Source organism: Gymnodraco acuticeps, unplaced genomic scaffold (genome assembly GCF_902827175.1).
Source record: "Gymnodraco acuticeps unplaced genomic scaffold, fGymAcu1.1, whole genome shotgun sequence".
NCBI classification, from domain to species: Eukaryota; Metazoa; Chordata; class Actinopteri; order Perciformes; family Bathydraconidae; genus Gymnodraco; species Gymnodraco acuticeps.
Genome location: NW_022992291.1, coordinates 62,978 through 88,308, shown reverse-complemented (window position 1 = coordinate 88,308; position 25,331 = coordinate 62,978). Strand labels below are relative to the sequence as shown.

The 25,331-nt window shown below is 40.3% G+C and overlaps 1 protein-coding gene across 1 annotated transcript in view; it reads left to right on the top strand.

Annotated features, from left to right (window-relative positions):
* The first annotated feature begins 21,151 nt into the window (after window positions 1-21,151).
* The window catches only part of spata17 (spermatogenesis associated 17), a 38,849-nt gene continuing 34,669 nt past the window's right edge, over window positions 21,152-25,331 (top strand). The window contains exons 1-4 of the mRNA XM_034207907.1: window positions 21,152-21,220; window positions 21,666-21,755; window positions 23,295-23,376; window positions 24,793-24,843. Coding sequence (XP_034063798.1) covers window positions 21,153-21,220; window positions 21,666-21,755; window positions 23,295-23,376; window positions 24,793-24,843 — 291 coding nt within the window. The 5' untranslated portion in view covers window position 21,152. The remainder of the gene's footprint in view (window positions 21,221-21,665; window positions 21,756-23,294; window positions 23,377-24,792; window positions 24,844-25,331) is intronic.

The window sequence follows — 25,331 nt, the reverse complement described above, 5'->3', positions numbered from 1 at the left end:
TAAAACCTGTCATCATCAGCGCTGTATCTACCTTTCTCTCTATATGCATATCATTCCCAGCCTTTTTTATTCACCCTTCTTTCTTTCCTTCTTTCTCTGTTTTTATTTGGAATATTTTGCCTTTCTTTTCTCTATCAACCCTCACATCTCCTCTCTTTTCTGCCGCCTGCGCTCTCTCTTGCTCAACCTCTCCTTTGCTTTGTAATGGACAGCTGTCGTCTGTGTGTGTGAGTGTGTGAGTGTGTGTGTGCTGTCTGTCTGTACTGAATGCTGTGAGTGGCCTCTACTGGCAGACTGAAGGGAATTCAAATGATTCATAGAAACTGAATGCAGGGCCGCTCTACCTCAAAAACCAACGCACCCACGAGGCAACAAATATATATTTAAGATTAAAATGTAAAACGCAGGTACCCTTACTTTGGGTTTGAGATTATGTTCACAGAAAGCAACAAGGTTACCTTTTTTTATTTGTCCCCTTTTGTAAATATACAGTATACTGAGTGTGTGTTATCGAGAGAGAAGCTACGCTGGGTACAGTACAGGGAACAGTAGGCCATAGATTTATTGCTTTCAGGGGAGTAGAAGGCTGCAGGCCCAGGGGTCGGTCCTCACATCAATATAACAATGACGCATCGACCCGGCAACGGCCTGCTTGCTTCATCACTAGGACAAAGTAGCATCAATAGTTACAGAGAGAGTGCCAGCATGTTGCTTACGAACTGAAAAGAGCAGGAGAAAGCCCACATAGATGAGAAACTGCATGTTATTCAAATGTATGACAATAAATGAATATTTGATTGTGTCCCATGACAACAGTTTTAGTTTTTTTTCATTGTGTGTCTTCTAATTTATTTGGTAACTTTTGAGGCAGCACTTTATGAGGTTGATAAAGGGGATATACATATATATATTTTTTATTTTTTAACCGCATTTACAATGAAATACGATTATTAAAACATTTTAGGAATCATCTTAAAATAAAACACAGTTCAGAGGGAAACAAACTCATGCCTCAAAATGACTAAATATTATATTTAACATCTCTCTTACAAACTGAATGTGATAATAGGGTTATAATAGGATTTTTTTTAATGTAACATAATTCAGTTGTCCCATATTACAACATTGCAGTTGGCAACGCTCAAAGTCAACATATATTTAAAAAAAGATTTTCATCGTCATAACTAAACTGTAGCTATGTACGTATGACTAATGAAAGTGTTGAGGCGTGTGGCACAATGGATAGTGCGTTGGTGTTCGGATCAGGGGAGCACAGGTTCAAACCCCACTGCAGTCAGCATGTCGTTGTGTCCCTGGGCAAGACACTTCACCCCAAATTGCTCCTGTGGGGATTGCCCACAGTCAAATAAAAGCGTCTAACAAGTCACATGTAATGTAACGTAAAAAAGCCTTGAACCTTGATACTGCATAATATAATGTTTGCAATGTGACATTATCATACATTTTGTCTTTAAATACTAATATACTAAACCAATAATAAAAGTAGGCCTTCACTGTCCAACAATGTCCCTGTTGCCAGCCACACACTCTCATCACACAGACACACACACACATCACCCCTACTCTCTCAGTCACATACCATCGGCACAGCTGGCTCAGTGATAAATAGACTTATTCAGGTAAAATCAACATTGTAATCACCACCTTTGCTCTTTATAGAATTTCTAGCGGACTGCATGATAAATCTAAAATCGGGACACCGTGTGTGTGTGTGTGTGTGTATGCGTGTGTGTGTATGGTTGATATATAATGCGTAACAAACATTTCATGATGTGGCTATGCGCGTGTGTGTCTGCTAATAAAACAGTAACGATCGCAGCCTTTATGCACTTAGCAAGTGTTTTATTATAATCACCATGGCGACATGGTCCTTGCATGACGATGAGGTGTCAACATGCCAGCGCACACGCACACACACACACACACACACACACACACACACACACACACACACACACACACACCACACACACACACACACACACACACACACCACACACACACACCAGACCGCATCAAATTATTTGGCAGTCAGAACAAAGACGAAAGACTGACACACTATCACCACTAACATTCACACACAATGAACAGAGGAAACATCTCTGTCTTATACAAACGCTCTAGCATCAGAAAACCATTCATTCCTAAATCTTTCAAATTAAAGGAAAAAGGAGGCAAAAAGGTCAGGGTCCTTGTCAATAAATCAAATTTCGAAAGGACTAGGAAAGCAGTCTTAAGAGAGAGACAGAAGTGTTGAAAGTATATTTTGGCACTTAAGAAAAAAATTCAATTTTTAGGAGAATAAAAGTATTGGTTGAGTGATGAGAGATTTTTGTAAGAGAGATGAGTTTCACATTTTAAATGGAGGATCTAATATTATTTGAACATGTTTTTCAATTCTGAATCTGTTATTAGTGAGCATTAACACATTATAGAAGTGAAAGTATCACCTAGATTTAATTAGGAGGGAAACAATTGGATGTACAGTATATTCCCCAAAAATCTGAACTGAGGGAAATAAATGTTCTTCAATCTCAGACATAGAACAAGCTGTGAAATGAGACCAAGACCTCTGACACAGAAACAGGAAACAAAAGAATAAAAAACTCAGAGAAGAGGGAAACACATGAGGAAGAGGAGGGAGAGAGACAATATGCTGTAACACTGAGGAGAGACTTTGTTGCCATTGAGTGATGAAAAGTCCATATGTTACCGAGCTATCATAAATTATGTCCCACAACGTATGGTAGAGGGGGCACAGGGGTTCGTTGTGTATGTGTGTGTGTGTCATCCAGAAATAGGACACCCACCCAGCTTCGCTAAGGAAAAAAATAACTCTCCTATCTACCAGGAAGGACCTGCTGCACTGATGCAAGCCAGGCCTAATGCTGTGCACACACACACACACACACACACACACAACACACACACCACACACACACCACACAACACACACACACACAACAACACACACACACACACACACACACACACACACACACCACACACACCACACACACACACACCACACACACACACACACACACACACACACACACCACACACACACACACACACACACACACACACACACACACACACACACACACACACACACACACACACACACACACACACACACACTGTTAGAGAATTGGAGGGCAAACTGGGCCGCTTTTCAAATCTCCGCGCGTCCCTATCCAGCTGGTTATAATACAGGAAGGAATCCATATCTACAAAGTAACCGTTAACAATAATCTACTTTAATGGCAATATGACAATGCAATACAATCATTACAATACACATGATATATTACAGTTATATTGTAATGCTTAAAAGAGTAATGCCGGCTTACTCCTGCACTGGTTCGCATACTGCAGAGATACTTTCACCCGGGGCATCATGTGAAGAAGAGGCAGAAAGCCAGGGATCAACCGGAGATATGCCGGAGTAAGAAGGAGGGGTTAAGGGTTAGGTCAGCTGGTCATCTTTTCCGGTCGTCTCATTCGGCGACGCAACGCTGGCCAGCAGGAAACCAAACAGGCTCACTTCACAACCAAAAGGTCTCAAGAACCTGCATACCTACACCTCCCCCACAGAGCAATACAACCCTGTTTACTCCAAACAGCCCCAACTCCAGCTCACAGTTTTACACAACTTATTCCCATTTTAAGCTCATCCATAGTTTGCTAATATGAATACATACAAATATTACCCCACAACACACACACACACACACACACACACACACACTGAAAAATGCGCCCTATGCACACTCTCAAACCCAGCAAACACACACTTTACGGAGAACAGAAAAATAACATAGCCTGAACGAGAGAATATATCTTAATATTTTCATACTTTGTATTTGTATTTCCTTCATGTATGGGTTGGGTGTACAAGCTTACCTAGAAATGCAAAAAGAAGCCCAGGAATGGACAGAGGAAGACTGGTTGAACCGGGTATCTCAAGGTTTTGGATATAAGAAAGACATTGAATCATTTTGAATGCATACAAACAACCAGGAAACATTCAGCTTTCTGCAGTAATCCAACTACATGACTCTTACACAAGCTGATTCTTTGGCCATTAATAAGGCAACTGGTGTGCATGAAAACACTCATATCAATATGACAGGGAGTAACTGAAGGATTGTCACATGAAAGTGAAACAGCCTTTACAAATATAAATGAATCAACTTTCAACACTTGACACTGGAAATGTTAGTAGAAACAGACACACACCATTTCTAAATTGCACTTAGAAGTGCATGTACTTACATTTTCAGTGAAGAGGTTACAGTACACCTACTCTTAATTGACGTGATTTCTCTGAATACCCTGGTTTCCTGTGTGCATGTGATTGTGTTGTATTTTAAGCACGTCATTGCGTTTTTTTTTTGTATTATTCTTTTTTTGTACTTTGTTATAATTATTAATTTGAGTGAGAAAAAAAAGGAAAAAAGAGAATATATATATATTATTGTTGTATGTTTTTGTTTCTGACATGTTCAATAAATTGCCAAAAAAAAAAAAAGGCAACATGCACTTGACTTTATTAAATCGAAAAGATAAAGACAAAAGTGTAAAGCTAAAAGTGGTACCGTAACAGCCATTAGATCAGACTGTGTGTGAAGTGTACTCTCATCTGGTCTCCGTCCAGCAGGACACAGCCAGAGGTTTCTCTTGATCTTGCCCCAGTGTATGATCCCAGATCACAGAAAGCAGCGCTGCTACCTGACTGTCTGTGTCCTCGCACTCTCTGTTTGTGTGTTTACTAATAAATCATTCTATTACACATCATAAGTAGGCCATCATAATTAATTGGCCAGTCGAGAGAAGCTCAGACAACAAGCCCCACAGCGGTGAGCAGGCATACATAGACACACATACTGTATAGGACATCACACACAAGTTCTTGTATTGTGCCAAAGTATGCTCAAATAACAGCAGGAAACTTTAAATGCTGATGTTTGAGGCCGCATTCATTGATTGAACATCAATTCAAACAGAAAGTTATACTTCATTTTTTAAATAACTGAAATGCATTAAACAAATATATATTATTGATGTAAACCCCTCACACACAACAAAACACACTGTTATAATCATTTGTAACTATTTTCTATAAAAAATGCTCATGTGAAGGGAGAAAGATGCAAAGTCAAAAGCTAAATCTGAACAGTATCCTTACCTCCTCCCTGTCTACTTTGTGCCTCTCTACAGTCTCATCCACCCTTGTCACCCATTGTTGGGAACACACAAAAGCAAGTTGCATTAAGAGCAATAATGCTTCACATCCTTGCAGTGTATGAGAAGGTCAGGAGGTATTCAGATACATGGAAACACAGCAGGAGAATGTCCTGGCACGTACAATAGAAGTCACTGCAGGGAGCCAGGCTGGCCCTCTCAGTGTGTGTGTGCAGGTGTGTGTGTGTGTGTGTGTGTGTGTGTGTGTGTGTGTGTGTGTGTGTGTGTGTGTGTGTGTGTGTGTGTGTGTGTGTGTGTGTGTGTGTGTGTGTGTGTGTGCAGGTATGTGCATGCCATGTGTGCATGACTGGGTCAAAGAGTCTTTGCATGCACGTGTGTGCGCACACCTGCTTTGTTTTATTAATGTCTGCGTGCATGCACATATGTACCGGCATGTGACCATGACAGCGTCCTAGATAACATTAGTGAAAGCGATAGGGAGTGGAAGTGCGCGACAGTGTCAGTGCTAAAAGGAAAAGTGGGAAAGGTGACCCTGGAAGGAAGAATGAATGACCCCCGATACCCATCTTTAGATCAGAGGAGAAAAAGACACCTGATTGGGCTTTGAATAATTTAAAGGGACATTCCACACAGGCTTGTAACCCCACCTTCGAACACCGAGCTAAAATAAACAAATGTTACTCTTGACTTCAGGTGAATGGCTGATTCAAACCATTTGTTGCTTGTAAATCTTTCAAATTGTATTATTTTTTAAGTTATTTATCATTCCATTCGTTTTTTCATACATGACAGAGTTTTTATCAAAAGTATAAGATATTCAACAGGGTCATTTATTTTTGCAATCACAGTCTTTTGTAGAGCTGAAGGTCAAAGGCTGACAGGGTAGTCAAGTCTAATTACATAAATAAACTAAATGAACTATTATCCCTTTCTGTGTAAACAAAAGCTGTAAGGACCATGATATTGTGCCATTTAGTATTTTAACTTGATGTCATAGGTGGCACAATTAAATCAAAAATGTATATTGCAACCATAGTTCGAAGCACGAAATCATCTTATACATGTTATTAGAAGCTTCTGGCAGCTTTGAAGCGGCACTAAAGCTCATTGGACCAAATCAAAGACCACATTATGTTCTTTCTCCAACAAATTAACAGAATCAATTCCTGCACGGCAAACACCGACATTACCGATGACTAAATGGCAGTCCATTGACGTGCTTCATTTAACATGTCAGCCAAAGGAGCAGTTCAAGACATGCAAAACAAAATGCCAAGTCAACAAAATCAGTCGACCATTCATCAACTAAACCCACTTACTCGCTTGTATAAAGAAAGATGGTGTGAACTGAGCAGCAGTGCTTCAGAAACAAGGTGATTAATAGCTGTAAACGTTTGAGATGTTGGCTACAAACTGAGAAAGATGTACTATATACTGTAATACTTAGTAATAAACCAAGAAAGAGTACACTTTGCATTTCATATTCAGTCATATTGAAACCTTCCTCTACGTGTGGCAGTTGTGATGTAGGGATTTGCTATACACCTCGAAACTCATACGTTACCCTAGAACCTCCAATCCCACAAAACAGATTTATTGGCTTAATTTGCCGACCCCTGCACCCTCATATGTGAGAGAGAGGGAGAGAGAAAGAGGGAGACCAAGGTCAGGTTTAACAGGGTCAAGTTCAGACCGTCTCCCTTATGCATTGCATTATGCAGTCAGCTGACTGAATTAGCATGACAACCCGATTTAGTCTACCTCTTTTCCCCAATTCATCACTATAACACATGCACACACATGCACACACACACACATGGATAGATGGATAGGAATATAGAAGCCACAACCGTATTTAATCCAATAAACTTTCTGGGTTTGTTGGCAGCTGCTGAAGTTCATAGTCATGAGACACAAGAGAGGGAGAGAGGGGGAACGAGATGTCCTCCTCATTGATCAGAAATTCAATTCAAAGTCTATAGACAGATATAAATGAGCTGTGCTGCCAGAAGTGTGTATGCCTTGTTGAAGCCACACACTCACTCACAAAGGTATGCCTGTGTATGTTTGAACAAAAAGACCAGCAGGGTACAACTACTACTACTAAGTTAACTAAAAATAAAAAAACATATCAGTCAAGAAGTCGGTCAAATTGAGATTTACATGAAATAAAAATCCAACAAAGCTAACGGAAATGTAAGTTCAAGTATCCTTTTCACACAGGAAACTCAATGATGTATGAAATTACTTTACTTAATATTTTAAGTCTGATTCGACTTTGAAAGGTATTCCACCTGTTAAGCCACGTTATATCAGATCTCATTGGTATACATTTGACTCTTACCTTTGACTTAAGGTATCCATATCTGAAGAATGACAGAGAACCCTTCTGAATTACTTGAGAATTACAGGATGTGATTTGAGCTACACCTTATATCTTGTCTTATCAAAAAACGATTTACTTTGAAGGCTATATTTAGGGCCAAACAGAGACTAACGCTTCATCCCAAACCTGTTCTACACACTGATTCCCAACAGAGTTTTAGTTTCCATACCAGAAACAGTGAAACAAGACATTGTGCATACTAACATTTCAACATGTTTTAAACTAAATGATGAGCCTAATGGGCCTAATTGATAGGCATCCTATTTGTGGGACCAGCTAATGAGACACACAAAGTTAAACAGAGAGCATACGAGTGGTGCACAGCATAGGAGGCGACAACTAGAGAAACAGAGACACAGGAATACACAGTGATCATCCAGCAAGGCACCGAGAGATAGAAAAAAAAGAAGCTAAGTCTAAATTAAGATGTTGGATGCCGGCTTTCCAATAGGACCTTGACACAGCGGTTGACCTACTCATGACAGGATCCCAGTGCCGCGGATTTGGAATTCTATTAGTATTACCAGCTGTAGGGAGGGGGAAAAATGTCATGCAGTCATCAGGAAGAGGCCAATCCATAGCTTCTATCCATCAGCCAATTACTGGTGCTAAAGTGGAATTAGATAGGTATTGACAATGAGAGGAGGTGGAGGGAGATTAGGGAAAGAGATGGAAAGAGTAGAGGAGGGAGGAGAGCAAAGGAGAAGAGACGGGAGGAAGACATGAGAGAAGTAGAAAAAAAGAATGGAAATAATGGCAAGGTAAAGAAGAGAAAGAAAGGGAAAGTGCAATAAAGAAATGACTGAGGAGAAGGAAGAGCAGGACGAGAGGAAATGTAATCGACGCTGAGAAAAAAGTGACAAAAGAAAAAGACGAGTTAAATAGTGGTGTAAAATAATTCACGTATCTTTAGATTTCCAACGATGTATGTTCCACGTTGATAGGTATTGAGGTAAGAGTACTTTTCCTCCTATTTAATGAATTTTATAATGACAAAGGCATTAAACAAGTCTAAGAAGAGTCACTTCAAACGTGAGCACCCTATAAAGGTAATGCAGCAAATCATGGGGATATCATACTCTAAGGAACGAGGGGACACTTCATTCTTAAAATTAAGCTCAAACAGCAATAATCACTCTTTTTTCACCTTGGGTTTCATCAAGTGTTGGGTGGAGTCATTTTGGACTACATAACAGCAACATAATCCCAGAAGGGAGTGCTGGTGGTCGATAACCATCACGTCTGAAACAACCGCAAGAACAGCCTACTGAGTTAACACTCAAGCTGAGGAATACGGGTTGTGACAGCTATGAAAATAAGAGGCAGGCAGTGAAGAAAATGTAAGAGGAAAAGGAGAGAGATGGTAAAAAGGGAGACGGAGAAAATAGTATGGGTGGAAAAAAGAGATGGAGGAGACAGGGAGAAAAAAAGAGAGAGAATATAAACTCAGAGCTATGTAATGAATTTATGCCTGGCTGGCAGATCTTTATAAGTTATTGGAAAAATAGCCGGGGCGGCGTATTGACACAGCTGGGCCTGAGATCAATACATTGAGAATGGGCAATACATTTTAATTTAAAACTGTTCAAACTTTAGCAGCAAATCCATGCGGCTCAGCGCAGCCTCTTGCCCCATCTCAGCTCACAGATACGTACACATACCCTCACACACACACATGTGAATACAAACACACACACAGGTTTAAATAAGAAAGATAGCAATTCAATCCAGTTGATCACAACACAAACACAGCTGGATTTGTGCTGAAAGGATCATGAAAAGTCAAGAAGTAGTTCTGCGCAAGTTCAAGAAACAACATCATGAAAACACAAAATAACCCAAAAAACGAAAGTAGTTACTTGGGGTGAACAACAGATTTAAATACTGAATTAAAAACATAATAAATATTGTGAGGCTACGGGACTATCTTATAAGATGAGCAAGAGAATCTTCTCTACACAAAGTAGATTCAAACATAGCCAGGTTAATAAAATAATATAACAAAACAAAACTGGTGGAGTTCAGAATATTACCAGCAAAGTTTAACGGACCAAGAAGAGAAATAAGACTTTGAAGTTTCACCAATCTAAACACGCCATGTGTCCTGTCCATGTTACTGTGAGGGTATGTCTGTCTGTTTGTGCACTGTGTCCAAACATTTGCATTTGATATGATTTACTTTGAGATTAACCAATAGCATCTGTAATTAAAGGAGCAGTTATACCAAGGGATGAGTAGGAGGGCACTTTGGACATCTGTTTTCATCCTGCTCAATTAGCATAATTAATTAACGTTAATCAATCCAAACAAATTATTTTTTAACACCTAGAATAAATCACGGCACATCTCTCCATTTCTCAGCACTGACTGATCCAACAGTCTGCAAAGCATTCATTGATCACCCAACAAATTAAACAATGCAGGGCGATGAGGCTTATTATATTGTATTCCTATTGTATTGTACTGTCTGAGTTCTTACATCATCCATCATTACCCTGCCACAAACAGATAGATTTTGATTAGAACATGGTACCAATAAATAAAGGTGCATAAATAGTAGAAAGCAAGGCAAACTTAATTTGTCTTGCCGTTTAGATTTAAAAGAAATACAATATGCTTCAGAGAAAGCAGTACAAACAGAAATGTATAGATGTGCTGATAATCTATTGAAATAAATACAAAAAAGTCAAATGTGTTTTTCAAGTTGTTCAAAGTGGAAGAAAAAAGAGGATGTTCTCAGTCTGCTTTGAATGATGTTAACAATGTGAAACATCAGATTCAATATGGATTCCAGCAGCCAGGACAATAACAACTGAAAATGTACCTCTGGAACAACCAGAGTGCATGGCCAAGACAATAATGGAAGGTACATCCACTAACATGTGTATCTCCAGCTGACTGTGACTGAATGTGCACAGTGAACACTTGCCCAGTCAACTAAATCATACTGAAGTTTGGAATTGTTTGCAGCATTTTATTTTTGTCTCGTTAGGGAAAATAACAGTCAGCTTTTGATTAAATGGGGTAAAACAATCAGATTCGCCAGAAAACAATTTGATTCAAGTGCAGCCTTGATGGACAGACCATAATTAATACAACTCAGCAGTGTTTCCACTCGATTTGAAGTTATGACCTTGTACAAGTGTAATGATGATGTAAACATAAAACAAACAATGTTGTTGAAGTTGTAATTTAGTGAAATGTTAAAGAGATTGATGCAAGGTGAGAGAGAGGCTAGTTCAAAATAAAGTGCTGATTCTTCATTGAATTTCTTTATTATTTATATTATATGGAACTCACTTTCCAAAGACATGTATTATTCTGTTTTTTAAGCATCATAAACGCACAGCCAATAAGCTTCACACTCACACACAAACCACTCACAACTGTAAGCATGGCTGTTTGTGCTCTGAAGGTTTTATGAAAAGACAAAGGTAGTTTTAAATGGACTTGATACACATATTCACGTACATGCATACACAAACCTTGACACACAAACACACACTCATACTCACCTCTAATATTGTTATATTGCTGTCAGTGGTGTGGGTTAATCAGAAAGGCAAGAGGAAGGGTGCTATCTACTCACCGCACTGCCACATTTATCGATTCCATTTACACACGTACACACACACACACACACACCACACACACACACACACACACACACCACACACACACACACACACACACACACACACACACACACACACACACACACCCACACACACACACACACACACACACACACACACCCACCACACACACACACACACACACACACACACACACACACACACACACAAATTGACACCCATTTTCACCACAAGAACAGGCACCCATAACAACCCTTTAACTATTCTATTGGCCCCAAATAGATTTTCCCATTTTACGCTGTAGAGGCAGGGAAAACACTGGAGCAGAACTGAAAGTGATATAAATGTATCAAAAAACAGATGAACAAACATTGGAGGAAGATTTATTACTGGGGATTTTAATAAAAATGGGAGGCGGATGAATTGATTTTGGTTTAAGGGAGGGTGTTATAAGGAACAATTTATCGGGATGGCCCAGGTAAGATGCATTATTTTCCGATTGTTATCCGGCTGCACTGTTAAGGGGCTGATTTGTGTTGTGTATTGCATTTTATGGGGAAGAAGGAAAGGGGAACTTGCGATGATTTAGGTGGGATGTATTAATCAAAGGCAGCCAGTGTGAACCATAGATCGCCAGGCAAAGGAGGTACAGGTGACAGCTCATTCTGCTAAAGAATGTTTTGGAGCTGCACATCACCGCTTCTCAATTCCCCTTTCTTCTTCACACTTTCTCTACCTCCCTCTCTCTGTCTCCTTCCACCTCACTGTCTTCCTCGCCTCATCATCTTAGCCTTTCTCCATTCCCTTCCTCTCTGCTATCTTTCTATATCCGCTCCTCTTCTCCACAGTTCGGTGCACACTTGGTTTTAATTTTATGAGGCTGAGAGTAGCTTTTAACCATCCATGCGGCAAATAAACGGGGGATTAGTAGTATTTAGTGTTTTCCTCCTCCCTAAAAGCCTCATATTTCCCCAGTGCTCAGTGACCTTTGCTGCTGCCTCTGACATGTGAAGAGACAAGCCCATCATCATCAGGTTTACACATTCAGTTTGCTATCAGTTTGTATGGTAATGCCTGTATATGATGTACTGTTTGCCTTAGTGCTAACTGCTTGGTTTCTGCTCTGTGTAGCTCATGGGTTAGCTGTCTTTGTCTTGGTTCCTGAGGTGTTATGGTTTTACTGTTTTTGTCACTATCTCTTTATTATCATTGGTTCTTTGTGTCTTTCCATTGCAATGACTTTGTTTGCAGCCCTTTCTTAATTTAGTTTGCATATCTACCTACATGTGTTTCATGAGGCACTGCTGCTACTGTATGTTGCCAGAGGGGGACCACAACTGGTTCATTTTGTTATATTTGCATGGACCCCTTGAGAAAAAAATCATTATAATGAATTAAACACAATGTATTTTGAGAAATATGTTAAGAGATATGTTTGAAATAATGTGAGAATAAAAGCAAGACATGTAGGTTACTTTGCAAATTGCAATCGAGGGACCTTAACTAAAGTACACCCCTGCCCTCTATCTAAATGGTCTAATACACAACAAAAGCCACAGGCCAAAAACACACACAAACACACACAGACACACGTAAAACATGCCATTTGGCCAGGCCAGTCGCCTGTGGCCAGCGTTTATTTCTGTTGATTTGAGAGTTAGATTGCCTCTGTGATGAATGAGACTTGTTTATGTGAGTGGTCAGAGTAAGAGTGTAATGGACTACAGTATATAACTCTATAACAGTAATCTTATTTCAATAGTGTACAGTAGTTTAAAATATTTAAAAGTTGTTTTACTGGTGTTATAATGGTGCTAATGAAATTAAAGTGAACGTTTCATTATGTTTCCTAACCTGTGTACTTTTGAATTTATTTTCTTGAGTGTAAAGATAATACCATTTTATTTTTTCTACCTTAACATAAATACTACATTTGTTTCCAAATGTAGTATTCAAAGTAATAGTCCAGCCATGGCAATCAGTTGGCGGTAATGGAAAAACAAATCCATCAGTGGGGACAAAGGCCAAACCTAGTCAAAGTTCTTTGGACACACACAGTGAACTGAAATGCAGGTGTGTTGATGCGTGTTATAGTGTGGTCATTGACTACCAGAAAAGTGCTTTATATTCAAAGAAAGGCCAGAATCAAGTACAGACTGTGTTAAAGCAAGCCTCGTGGGACCACCAAAGTTCATTATACACTGGAAAATATCCCAAAATAAACTGCAAATATGGACATTTAAGGATTATATATTTTGTTTGTATTCCTCCTGGTGGAATTTAAGTGTTTTAAATATCCATTTCTGTAAGGAAAAGTTGCACTGGTTGATTTGATTTGTTTGTCCATGTGTAGCACTACAGCCACACAAAGTAAAGCTGGAACTGACTCTACCTGAGCATGCACACATACACACATTAGATGCCCACTTAAGGGCAAACATCTAATGTTCACTCCACTGTGTGCACACACCACAACCACACCCACACACACCTCAAACAGATAAATGGGATCAGGGGCCTCTGTAGCCCGTGAATCATGCACAGAGGCCCATTGGGGCCAAAGGTCAAGGTCTTTATGGGGAGCTGAAAGCCCTGTGCTCTGAAACAGAGAAATGTACTTTTCAACCACTCCTTTGGTCTTTTGTTCCTCTCTGGTCAGATAAAAGCTGAGAAATGACAGGATATTTCAGGAAGGAAACAGCTTTAGCTATCTGCAGGGAGTAAAGTTGTTAGTAGGGTGTGGTCTTGGTATCAGTCTGAGATTTTAGTCAGTGGCTGGCATGGCGTGACATTCAGAGCTGCTGTCAGTTGGAAGTAAATGTCGATTAATCTGTCTTGCAAAGAAGCTGAACATCTGTTTTCCCATGACCACTGATGTTGTTAGTACCAACAAACAGGAAAGTAAGGCTTTTGAAGTGGCCAGTGTTCATTTGTATTTCCTCTCTGTTGATGATTTGGGGCACAACACTCCCTTTGTTCTCCTTTAACGCCTAAAGCGACAATAGTTGTACTATATCTTTGGAGCACATTGGCAGTCTATGGAAAAATAACTTTAGCACAACGTGTTTTTTTATGCAGCATACGTAGATGATGTCATCATGGAGGCTGACAACTAGAAGCAGGGTCTGCAGATGGAGGCTGTGGACCTGGAGTCCCCAAGGCAGGACTCGCAGCCAACCCCTAAAAAGTGTGTAATTGGGCGGGGGGAGATTCAGTGTCTGGGGAAACTCCTGTTCCAAAGGCAAGTGCGCCCCAAGCTAGATAAATCCACTTCCATTACCACCTGCCTGAGACCCAGACTTAAAGGTGGGGTAGGTAATTCACTTCAGAAACACTTTTTGTTATATTCCATGGAATGCTCTTAACATCCGATAGCAATGAATATATTAAATGCTTTGACAATAAATGCATTAAAAAATGTCATCTGTGGAAGCTGTGGCGCTGTAAAAAGCACGACCAATCATTTTAGCCGGCCCGGCTAAAATAACTGGATGGCCTACCTGCCTGTCAGCCTTCCATCTGTGCACAAACTTATCTCGTGCCCTCATTGGTCATGTGCACGTTTGTGTGTGTTGGAGGAGGGGCTCTGTAAGGAAGTCTGAAGGAAGGGGCAGATTGTTTCCGGTTGTGTACTTTCAAATTCTAGCGCACTCGAGCTGGTTTCTCCATTCTTACCTACCCTACCTTTAAGCATAATGTGAAGGAGTTGACATGTCTTGCATAGCTTCTGGTTGTTGGTGGTTCATTCTTAACATCTTGGTAATGACCAGTTCTTGGCTTATCGTGGAATAAAGACCCAAGCCAATAGACAAAGCAAAGCCAGCAGCCATTTAAGAAGAGGAACGTGTACCAATGCTAAACCGCTGCTAACTTTTCCCCACTTATTTCTATTAACAAACAGACGATGGTTTCGATTTGAAACCTAGTTGTCACACTCACTACTGGGAAACAATACCATTGTTTTCATTATTAAAGGCTTTAATGGCTGTTGAGAGAATGAATGGTGAATTCATTAATTGCACATGCTTCCTTTGAAAAGAAGGATTCATCCCCTAGCATTAAAAGTGACACAGATATCCAAGTTCTGTAGAGGTACATCATCCACCATTATGCATTAGGTAAGGCTTACGATGTATTCTATTAGATGCACAACACAACTCATCAATCTGTCCTTTCTTTATATTGCATCAGAAGTTATTCATCCCAGCATCTGTCCTGGGTTATAATGTATTATAGCCATGGCTAATCCTCCTTTATTTACCTATACGATATAATATGAATTAATTCCACTAGATTAAAAACCCAAAACATCTCCAGAGGGGATGAGTAAAGTTAAGCAAGCATGCAAAGAGTAACTTTGACAATGGCAACATATGTAGGTGCAGATGTTCACACAAGAAGAGATTCAATTAATCATTGAGCCACTCCACATGTCACTGCCTCAACTAAACAAGGCCCAATGTATCTGAGCCAGAACTACTATACATTCCTGTGTGCGTGCAAGTATGTGAGTGTGTGTGCATGTGTGTGTCCCTGTTTGTGTGTCAGGGCTGATTGCTCTTGACTTCATTAATCTCTGCAGTGTGGTTATGATTAGCTCTCTGAGGCATGCCAGAGGACATCTGACACACACACACACACACACACACACACACACACACACACACACACACACACACACACACCACACACACACACACACACACACACACACACACACACACACACACACACACACACACACACACACACACACACACACACACACACACACACACACACACGCTCACTGTCAGATCTGGCCACCTCTCCAGCCTGTCTCTCTCTCACGGTCCAACCAATTAGCTGGAAGCAAAGAGAAATAGACTAGCTCCTGTGGTGATAGGACATATACACACACAGGAATGCTAAAGTTTGCTATATTTGTCATAGAGCCAGCAGAATGTGTGTGTTCAGAATGTCATAAACAATTGGGTGGGTAGAAAAAGAAGGAGAGAAAAAATGGGTAATGTCAGTGAAACAGAATGAGTGAGAGACAGTTGTTCAAAAAGTTCTTAAAAAATCAGGCAGACAAAGATAAAGCAAGCAATCCAGACAGAGCAAGCCAAAGACAGATGTGAATCAGAACAATAGAACAAGAGATGAGTGTAATAGCGGACGGGGAGGGGCAGATGAAAAGAACAAGTGAAGTGGAAGTGGAAAAGTGCTACAGAGAGGGAGAAGACGGAGAATCGTCAGATGCATGCCTACACCCTGCCATGATCAGAGTAGACACTGGATGATTTATTTTCCCTCTCCAATATTGAGCCCCTGGTAAAAAAAGAAAGAAATCTACATTCCATTAAACTACTGAGGGTTTTATTCTGAAAGGAGAATGTGATTGTGGGTGTGAATGTGTGGGGGTAAAGGAATGGCCATCAGATGTGGCAATCATGCAACAAAAAAAAGTTTCTCCTTATCTTTACTTTCTAACTCTCCTCTTTGACTGCTGTTCTACTCTTTTCTGTGAGGGGTGTAATGAACGTTATGTAGAAGAAAAGGTGATTGCAACCAAATAAGACACATTTATGATAATCCCTTGAAGCCACATTCACTAAGCCCTTTTTTCAGACACCTGCTGTTCCTGTAATGTCATCAGGTTATTTAGCAAACCATCATATCAGATCAATGGGGAAAGGCAGTGTGTCTTGTGTGCTCTTGTTCCTAATTCTGCGTATAACTTTGAGGAACGAATATATATATTTTTTTAAAACAGAATTGTTTATCATTAGTGTGACCAACTGTGGGTTTTCTGAAGTTTTGAAGTTTGGAGATTTGACGCAAGGGGGTGGTCAGAAAAAGAAGATTGGAGGCTTTTAGATCATCAAATTGTTTCTTTGGAGATGGGACTACATGTTTAAATCTCTGTAATCTGAATTCATTTTTGAATACATTGTTTTAATAAGTCCGGCTCACCTTGCAATTAACAGAATTATCCGAGCAAGTGTAATAGACATTTGAATAGTTTCCAACTCGAGTTTAGTTGCGACCCACCTACAGTTGAGGAGTTTAGTAATGTGAAGAATAAATGATTTCTACTTTGGCATAATAACATTTTTGTTTTTTCAAATCCAATTTAATGTTTCTAATTCTGTCTTTGACCGTCTACACAGAAAACATGCTGCAATTTGAATCTGTGTGAGTGTCTGTGTGTATGTGTCAACACAGACAGAAAAATGACAAATTGTTGAAAAGAAGAATGAGATGAGTAATGATGGAACAATAATGCCACATGTGTACTGTAGCCCGTGTGTGTGTGAGAGTGTGTGTGTGTGGTGATGAATCTCTCATTGTGACAGTGGGGCCGGCAGCAGCGAATGTCCTTCTGGGTGGGACATACACACACACACACACACACATACTGAAACACACGCATGCACACACTGAAACACGCATACACAGATGGAAACGACCACACTAATGGATCACCCCTGTCTGCACGCAATCCGCCACAAATAATGATGAACCACCCCTGCATTAAACTATTTTACACAATGCTCAATTCATTACTACTCTCTCTCCCTCGCTCTCCCTCGCTCTCCCTCGCTCTCTCCCTCTCTCTGTGGATATAGGTGAGCTAATAAAGGTATGATATTTCTCCTCTACCGGCACAATCATAGTTTTTATCCATTAGTAGGATATTAGGATGGGGAATGAGGAAAGGTGGGAGGGAGGGGTAGGGGTGGAGAGGGGAAAAGAGATGGCTTTAAATTGGTTTAAAAGCAATGCCACTGTAAAAAGTGACAGCAGCCCCAGGTAGAAAATTAAGGAGCAATTTGCATAGTTTTTACCAAGAAGAGCCAGGGCCAGCCTCAAGCCTGAAAAGGCTCCAGGTGAGCTTCTGGTTTGAAGGCCTTCCCTATATTTTTTAATAACATTTAGTGACACACATACTGTATGACATCAGGTCAAACTGAAAGTGGTGTAATCACTTTTTTGAGTTATCTCCGTGATGGGGAATTTTAATTAACTGAGAAAATAGGGCCTAGGGTGAAAATACCATGAATGAAAGATTCAATAAAACTTTGATGGAAAAAGTATTATTTTATTAAACACCAAACTCTATCTCGATATCAAAATATGGTGCTGCCCTCTTTTGTATTTGTCCTTCTCTTAAAGTTTGAAATAAAAATTAAGTTGGTTCAAAATCTTTATATTATGATACATTCCTTTCCTTTAACTGGGGCCTGCTAACAGATACTGATCCTTTGAAAATCTGTGAATCCAATGTAAGTTTGTATAACCTAACATTTCCCCCCGATTCCGAATGACTGTCTCCACTGAAAGTCAAATAAATATTACTAGATTTTTGGATAGAAATATAAAGTAGCACAAAATTCACACGTAGCACATACAGCTCATACAATATGAGCTGAACATGTTAATTTCGGCTTGATCTAACTGATTCTTAAAGAAGATGTTACGATACATAATTGTCAACCATGCATTTAATTAGTTTTATTTATTTGTTCTATTTAATTTCCATATTTCATTACAAATTGTTGGACTTAAAGAGCAACAAAACCATCCAGTTTAAGTCCTTAACTTGGCTTAATAGCTAAATGTTTCAGGGAAATCTAAATCAATATGTTGTGTTTCATTAAAAGTGCTGCCAAAATGATAAAAGAGTGTAAAAAAATACATTTTTTGTTAAAATAAGATTCCCAGCTTCACTTTGCTCAGTGTGGGAGAGAAGAGAAGAAAGAGTCATTATGGATTTCAATTAAGTGATCCCTGGGCAGAGAGGGATGCGTCAGAGTGGGGGAATTAATGTGCTGCGGACAGATGTTTAATAATAATGGCCGAACTGGTCCTGCAGAGAAACACACATTCCACCCGTCGCACCCCACTGTGACTGTAGCAACACACAGACCGACACACTGCACAGATAGGCCCACATACACAGACACATGTCATCACTCATATACTGACACACACACAATAATGATTCATACACACACGCTAAGCAGAGCAATGTGTGACAGTGTAACACACACACACATTCTACTAAAGACACTGGTGTCACACTGGTCTGTGTGTGTGTGTGTGAGTGTGCCTGCATGCGTGTGTATGTGTGAGTTTGTGTGTGTCTTTATGACCAGAGCTGGCCACAGCGCATATGGCCCTCATTTAGGAACAATGGGCATGGAGAATGACTGGTTGGATGAGCTTCCTGACTGTGAGAGGTGACTAGAGGCATGTTAAATGACATGCCCCGTATGGAGAGATGGAGTGAGAGAGGAAAAGAGGGACATGGGTAGTCCTGGATAAGGAATCATTGCTTCACTGAGCAGCACAAATGTTTTCATTGAGAAGAGGACATAGGATGGAGAGAGAATAAAAAAGAAGCAGAAAAGTGTAGAGAACAGGTGAAAGTACAAAAGAAGAAAGACGAAAGGGATACAACTCGATGGATGAGTGTATTACAAGAGTAGAGGGACGTGGAGAGGATGATAGTCTGGCTGGGTCTAGAAGTGGGTCATTAGACAGTGTGTAAACAGCATGTCTTTTTATGAAGTGCTCTCAGTCGCCTTTTTTTGCAGTTCTCTTGCAGATACGCTTCTGGTGACACCTAATCAGTGTTGTGGCAGGACGAATGGCTTCAGCCGTCCTTATAGTGTTGTCAAAAACAACACTTCCCTAAAAATCTCTCTCACTCACATACACTGTTCTCCCCGTCTTGTCACAACAACTTTTCTCCGGTAATTACCAGGGTGGCCGCCCTCCTGCCGCCCCGCGATGGATGGGCTGAGCCACCATGGGTTCGCCCCTCCAGCCATAACTCTACGTCTGCCTACTGCTTTTCACCACTGTGGTTGCCCTCAGACAGCAAATTGGCCTGAGAGAAAGACGGAGAGTCAGAAAAAAAGACCTAAACAAGCACCCTGCCTAGCTCACAGAGAATCTAGAGTCCCAGTACACAGACATTAAAGAGCATGGAGACAGATACAGATACACTCATTCACTTTCACTATTTGTCGTTTGCCTGTCTCCAAGGAGTAATTTGTAATGCAGGCAGTCTTTTCCTCTGACCATTGACCAGACAGATGTCCTTTCTTGCAGAGATGCACAAGTGCACACATAAACACACACATCACCCTGCTGAGGTGATCATTTTTGACAGGTGAATATGGCTGAAGAGGAATGGAGGAGTGACGAGGATGGGAAATAAGGAGGGAAGGAAGAGTGGGAAGAAATGAACTGATAACTGTAGGCTATGATGAAGGGTGATAACGTCAGGAGAGGAGCGAAATGGATGGAAGGATGGATGGAAGAAGTGCAGCTGGCAGATCAATACTCAGTTCCACAATCTGCATCTACAGAGCAGGCCTTTTTTGATGTAGGTTCTGACATTACTACCCCCCCCCTGTCATTCCTTAATAATGTACACAGCATGTTTGCATCAGTACAACAAGTAAAGTAGTGAAAGAAAGCAGAAATAAAAAGGTGGCTTTTGCTAAACTTCAAACTATGCCGATCTAGGTTCATTTTATAATAAACTGTAAATGTTACTTAATAAATTAAAATATGTTAATCACTGTAATTAGTTTGTGTTTCTTTAAGTCTAAATAAAACTGAACAAAACTATACAAGCATCTAAAAAAATCTAAATACATGTTTCAAACCACAACCGCTAATTGCAAGTATAGGACTCCCTTCTAAATGGTAACACACGGTAAATATAGGCTAATGTATTTTTGACAAATATGGACACTTAGCCTACATCAACGGAAGGCACACACTTGTTCTGGTTTGTTATGATGATTGACTGCTTTCGATAGGTTTAGTAAAGCACACTTTATTTATCAGGTGAAGAAGCACATCCCTACCTTCTGCTTTGAACGCACCATGCAAAACTGCTGTGTTGTCAAGACAACAGGTAAACTGTCGCCTCAAACATGGCGGGGCTGCTGAAGATAAAACGCGAAGTTGAAGAGTTCAAAAAGGAATACTTCGACAGAAACAGGTATGTGTCATTTAGTGAGTACGCCTCATTCAGGTGTGAAAAACCATTGTGGATATTGTTAAGAGGGTTTACGTTTACGTCACAACAATTAGCTAACGTTAACCGAAATATTTACAAACGCTAGCATCATGCTTCCTTCAGTTAACCTTGCTAACTAGCTATAAGCGTAAACTATCATAGTTTTGACGCTATATTAACCAGCAAGCAGCCTTGGTTTGTTGGAATAGACATAGATGACTGACTTTCTGTCGTGTTCTAGCAGAGACATGATTTGTCCTACTTCGTAAGCTAGACCAAGGAAATGAAACTCTGGAGCACCTGCATAGTCGGACTATGTTACCTACTTGCAAGTGCAGATACTATGTGTGGTTTGTAAGGAATATTAATTGACGTTAATATGCATGTAAGATAATGTAGCCACATACCTGTTGTTTGTGTGCCTTAGCCAAGCTGAGGAGAGCAGACAGACGGAGAACCGGGCCGCCCTCCGGATCCAGAGCTGGTTCAGAGCCTGCAGGGCGCGCGCTTACCTCAGGTGAGTTTGTGTGGCAGAGGTGTTTTGGTCCAATTTGAATCTGTCAGTGGTGGAAAGTACAAGTACATTTACTCAATTAATGTACCTACTGTAAGTACACATTATAGGTACTCTTTAGGTAGTATTTTCCTTTTATACTACTTTATACTTCTAACTTTACTTCATTCTGAAAGCCAATATTGTACTATTTACTCTACTACATTGATTTTTATAGATGTATTTACTCATTACTGAAAACCTTTGAAACTTTTAAAATGTGGTTATTTGTTATAGATTAATCCATCAAACATTATATTTATGCAAGTAACTAAAACCATGAGTGTGTTCATAGAAAAGTAATGTAAAGAAGTTTTATGTTCAATATTTGAAATTCTTTCAATAATTGTTTTGTTTTTTCTGCAATAAGTACTTTTACTACATTTTCCTAATACTTGTTCCACCACTAAAATCTGTAAATCAAGAGATATTTTGTTTTCCTTCAAAGGCCAAAGGCAACACAAATAATACAAAACATAATATTTGATATACCAATTTGAGGTTTGCATTTTCCCTCAAGGGTTGAAACACATTCAGACAGGACTCGAATGGTTAATTTCAAAGGAAACCCTGATACTGGCTCACTTTCATAATTATCCCACTTCCAGAGCTTTGCAAATGGCCTGGAGGAATAAATGTCACTTGCACTCTGTGCTCCTTTCACACACAGAAAAATGAATGTCCCTATGTGTGTGCTTGTTCCTATACTGTGACCCCAGCACCATTCTGTAGGGTCAGCAGACACACTTCCAGACAGTAGGTTAATTCAGATTACTTTAGTTAATTGATCAATGCGTTAAGTGGATAATTAGCAACAATTTTAGCTGCCTAAGTGCAACTCCGGGGTTGTGCTATCCCCACTATAAGCATTGATTTTCTGGGCATATGAATGGCCTTTTGGAAATTGATGGCCTCATTGGAGGCTGAGAATCGCAGTGGACTTGCATTTAGAGTATGTTTGAAGATGAATACAAATGTGTGCCGCTGACTAAAGGCGGTGAAAGGCTCATCGGACATGATCGAAAAGCCTGGAGTAGAAATGTTCCGTGTGTGTGTGTGTGTGTGTTTCTGAGAGTGTGTATCTGTAAGCATAATGTTGCCATGACCTTTTAATTGAAGTCCTTTTCAACCTACCATTTGTATGCAGAAAACAAAAGCACTCTTTCCGTTATTGTTTAATCAGGATGAAAGAGATCATAATGTATTATAGCGGTAGTGAATTAAATGAATACTGTGATTTAATGAATTAAATTGTATTACATACAGGAGCATTTCTGTATATCATTTGTTTTGTAGCTATTTGTATCTTTCTATTGCAACTTCTCAACGTTGCATAAGGTTGACTTTTTCTTCTTTTAGCATAAACAGACTAAAGACCGAACAAAACATCCCCAAAACATATTCTTTTCTGTGTGTCTGAATAACTTTGTTTAGTGTTTTCTTTTTAACCAATGAAAAATACCCATCCCATCCTCTCTCCAAATTGACTTTTCTTTGGAACAGCCATCTGCACAAGAAGGCAATCACTATACAGAAGATATGGCGGGGCTTCACAGCAAGGGCACGTTTCAGACAAATGGTGAAGGTAAGCCTGTGCCTGGAACGGCTATAGATATATTGATTATGTTATGATAGCATGCATTAGAATTCAATTGCTATATTCCTAAGTCCCTGCGTCTGACCTTAAGAAATATAATTCACTCATTACACATTGGGAAATTAGCACTTAGGAAATATGATGCAATATGATAAGGAATTCCATCGACATCGCAACTCCTGGGATGTATATAGAAAAAAGAGAGGAACAGAAAGAAGGAAAGAGTAGTGGAGTTTGTGTGTGTGGTGTGTGTACGTAATGTGTGTGCTTTAGTAAAACAAGGCCCCGTTTTCAGCATATTGCTTCCAACTGCTTCTTAATTGAACAGATTGTTGATACCGGATCCAATACCCAGCGCTCTCACGTATAATTTTCCCCTGGATTGAGTTTTGTAAACGTATCACAACAAGCTATTTATCATGCCTGTAAATTGACTGTTTGCTAAAGCATAACTGCCAGCCGCCGTTTGGGAGGCGTTCAAGAAATGGAAAGGGGGGGTTTGAATGGCGGGGGGTGGGGTGGAGGGGTGTTAAAGTAAACGATGAAGGATGTGTCACAACACACATATGGGCTAAAAAGAGGCTGTTTGGTCTCATTTGGAAACAGACGAGCACTAATTTGAATCACTCAAAATTGCCACAGTGCACTATTTTGAATTAGCCCTGAGAGATTCTATTCTTCCTCTCTTCTCTCGCTCTCTCTGTCTGTCTTTTTCTTCTCTTACTCTTATCATGTGTAATGTGACATGCACAAAGCCTCATCTCAAAACATCAAGCTGAATTTACAACCTCCTTTCAACTCTTTGTCATCCTTCCCCTTGCTCTCCTCCCTCTCTTCCCTGTCATTATTAAACAAGACGTGTTGAGATATGAATCCCTTTTATGGCCGACTCTCCAGTTTGCTCCTGAAATGTGCCCCCAGCGGTCGGCCGACACATTTGGTGTGCGTCGGCTCGTTGAGTGCGCCGCTGAATATTCTCTGGCCTTTTGTTTGTCACTTCTGGCAGCGCTGTCATTGATTATGAAATCCAGAGGAGAGCGCTTGGCCGTCATACATCTCCATTAGCTCGCTGCTTGACTACCATAGATTTTCTTGGCCCTTGTCTGCGTCGGTGTATTAAGAGAGCACGGTCCTCCCCTTGATACAAAGTCCTGCTAACCACTCTCTCTCTCTTTTTTCTCTCCATCCCCTGACTTCTTCTCTTGTTCCTCTTGTCTCTCTTGCTTTCCCTCTCTTCTTTTCGGCCCCCTTCCCTTCTCCCTCCCCCCTCTACAATGGCCCTATCTGGGCTGCCTGTGTGCAATGTATTATGTATAAAGAGCTCTTTATCTTTGACGCCTGCTGTGGACAGATCAGAGGGCTGGGAGACAAGATGTAACGCCATCTTTTCCTTTGTGTTCACAGGCGGCATATTTGATCATGAAGATGAATTTCTACGAGGAGATGGCGGTCAGGGTAAATATCACCACAGCGACTTGTTTTTAGCAAATGGATTGTCGTGGTGGGGACACGCTGTTTCTTTGTGTGTGCTGTGAAAGGGAGCCCCCATGAATAGCAACCTGTTCAACTTCATCAAACCACTTCATTGGAAAAGAGGTCCATCATAGGGACTTTATAAATCCTTCATGCAGTCTTCTTTTCACACATGGCACTGCGTTGACACACGGCCTACATTATTCAGGCCTTTTAGAATCACATATAACATACAGCAAATTCTGATTATGGTATAAAGCACGTGTCAAACTCAAGGCCCGGGGGCCAAATCAGGCCCTTGGTGGATTTAATTTCGGCCCGCAGGATAATTTTTAATTACTATTAGATCTGGCCCGCCGGTATATTGTACCCACACCTTAACTCAACTTGAGGATTTCCTCCGCTCAGAGCCTGAGCCCAAACATTGATGAACTTGCACCCAAGATGAGATGCCAAGTATCTGCTTGAGC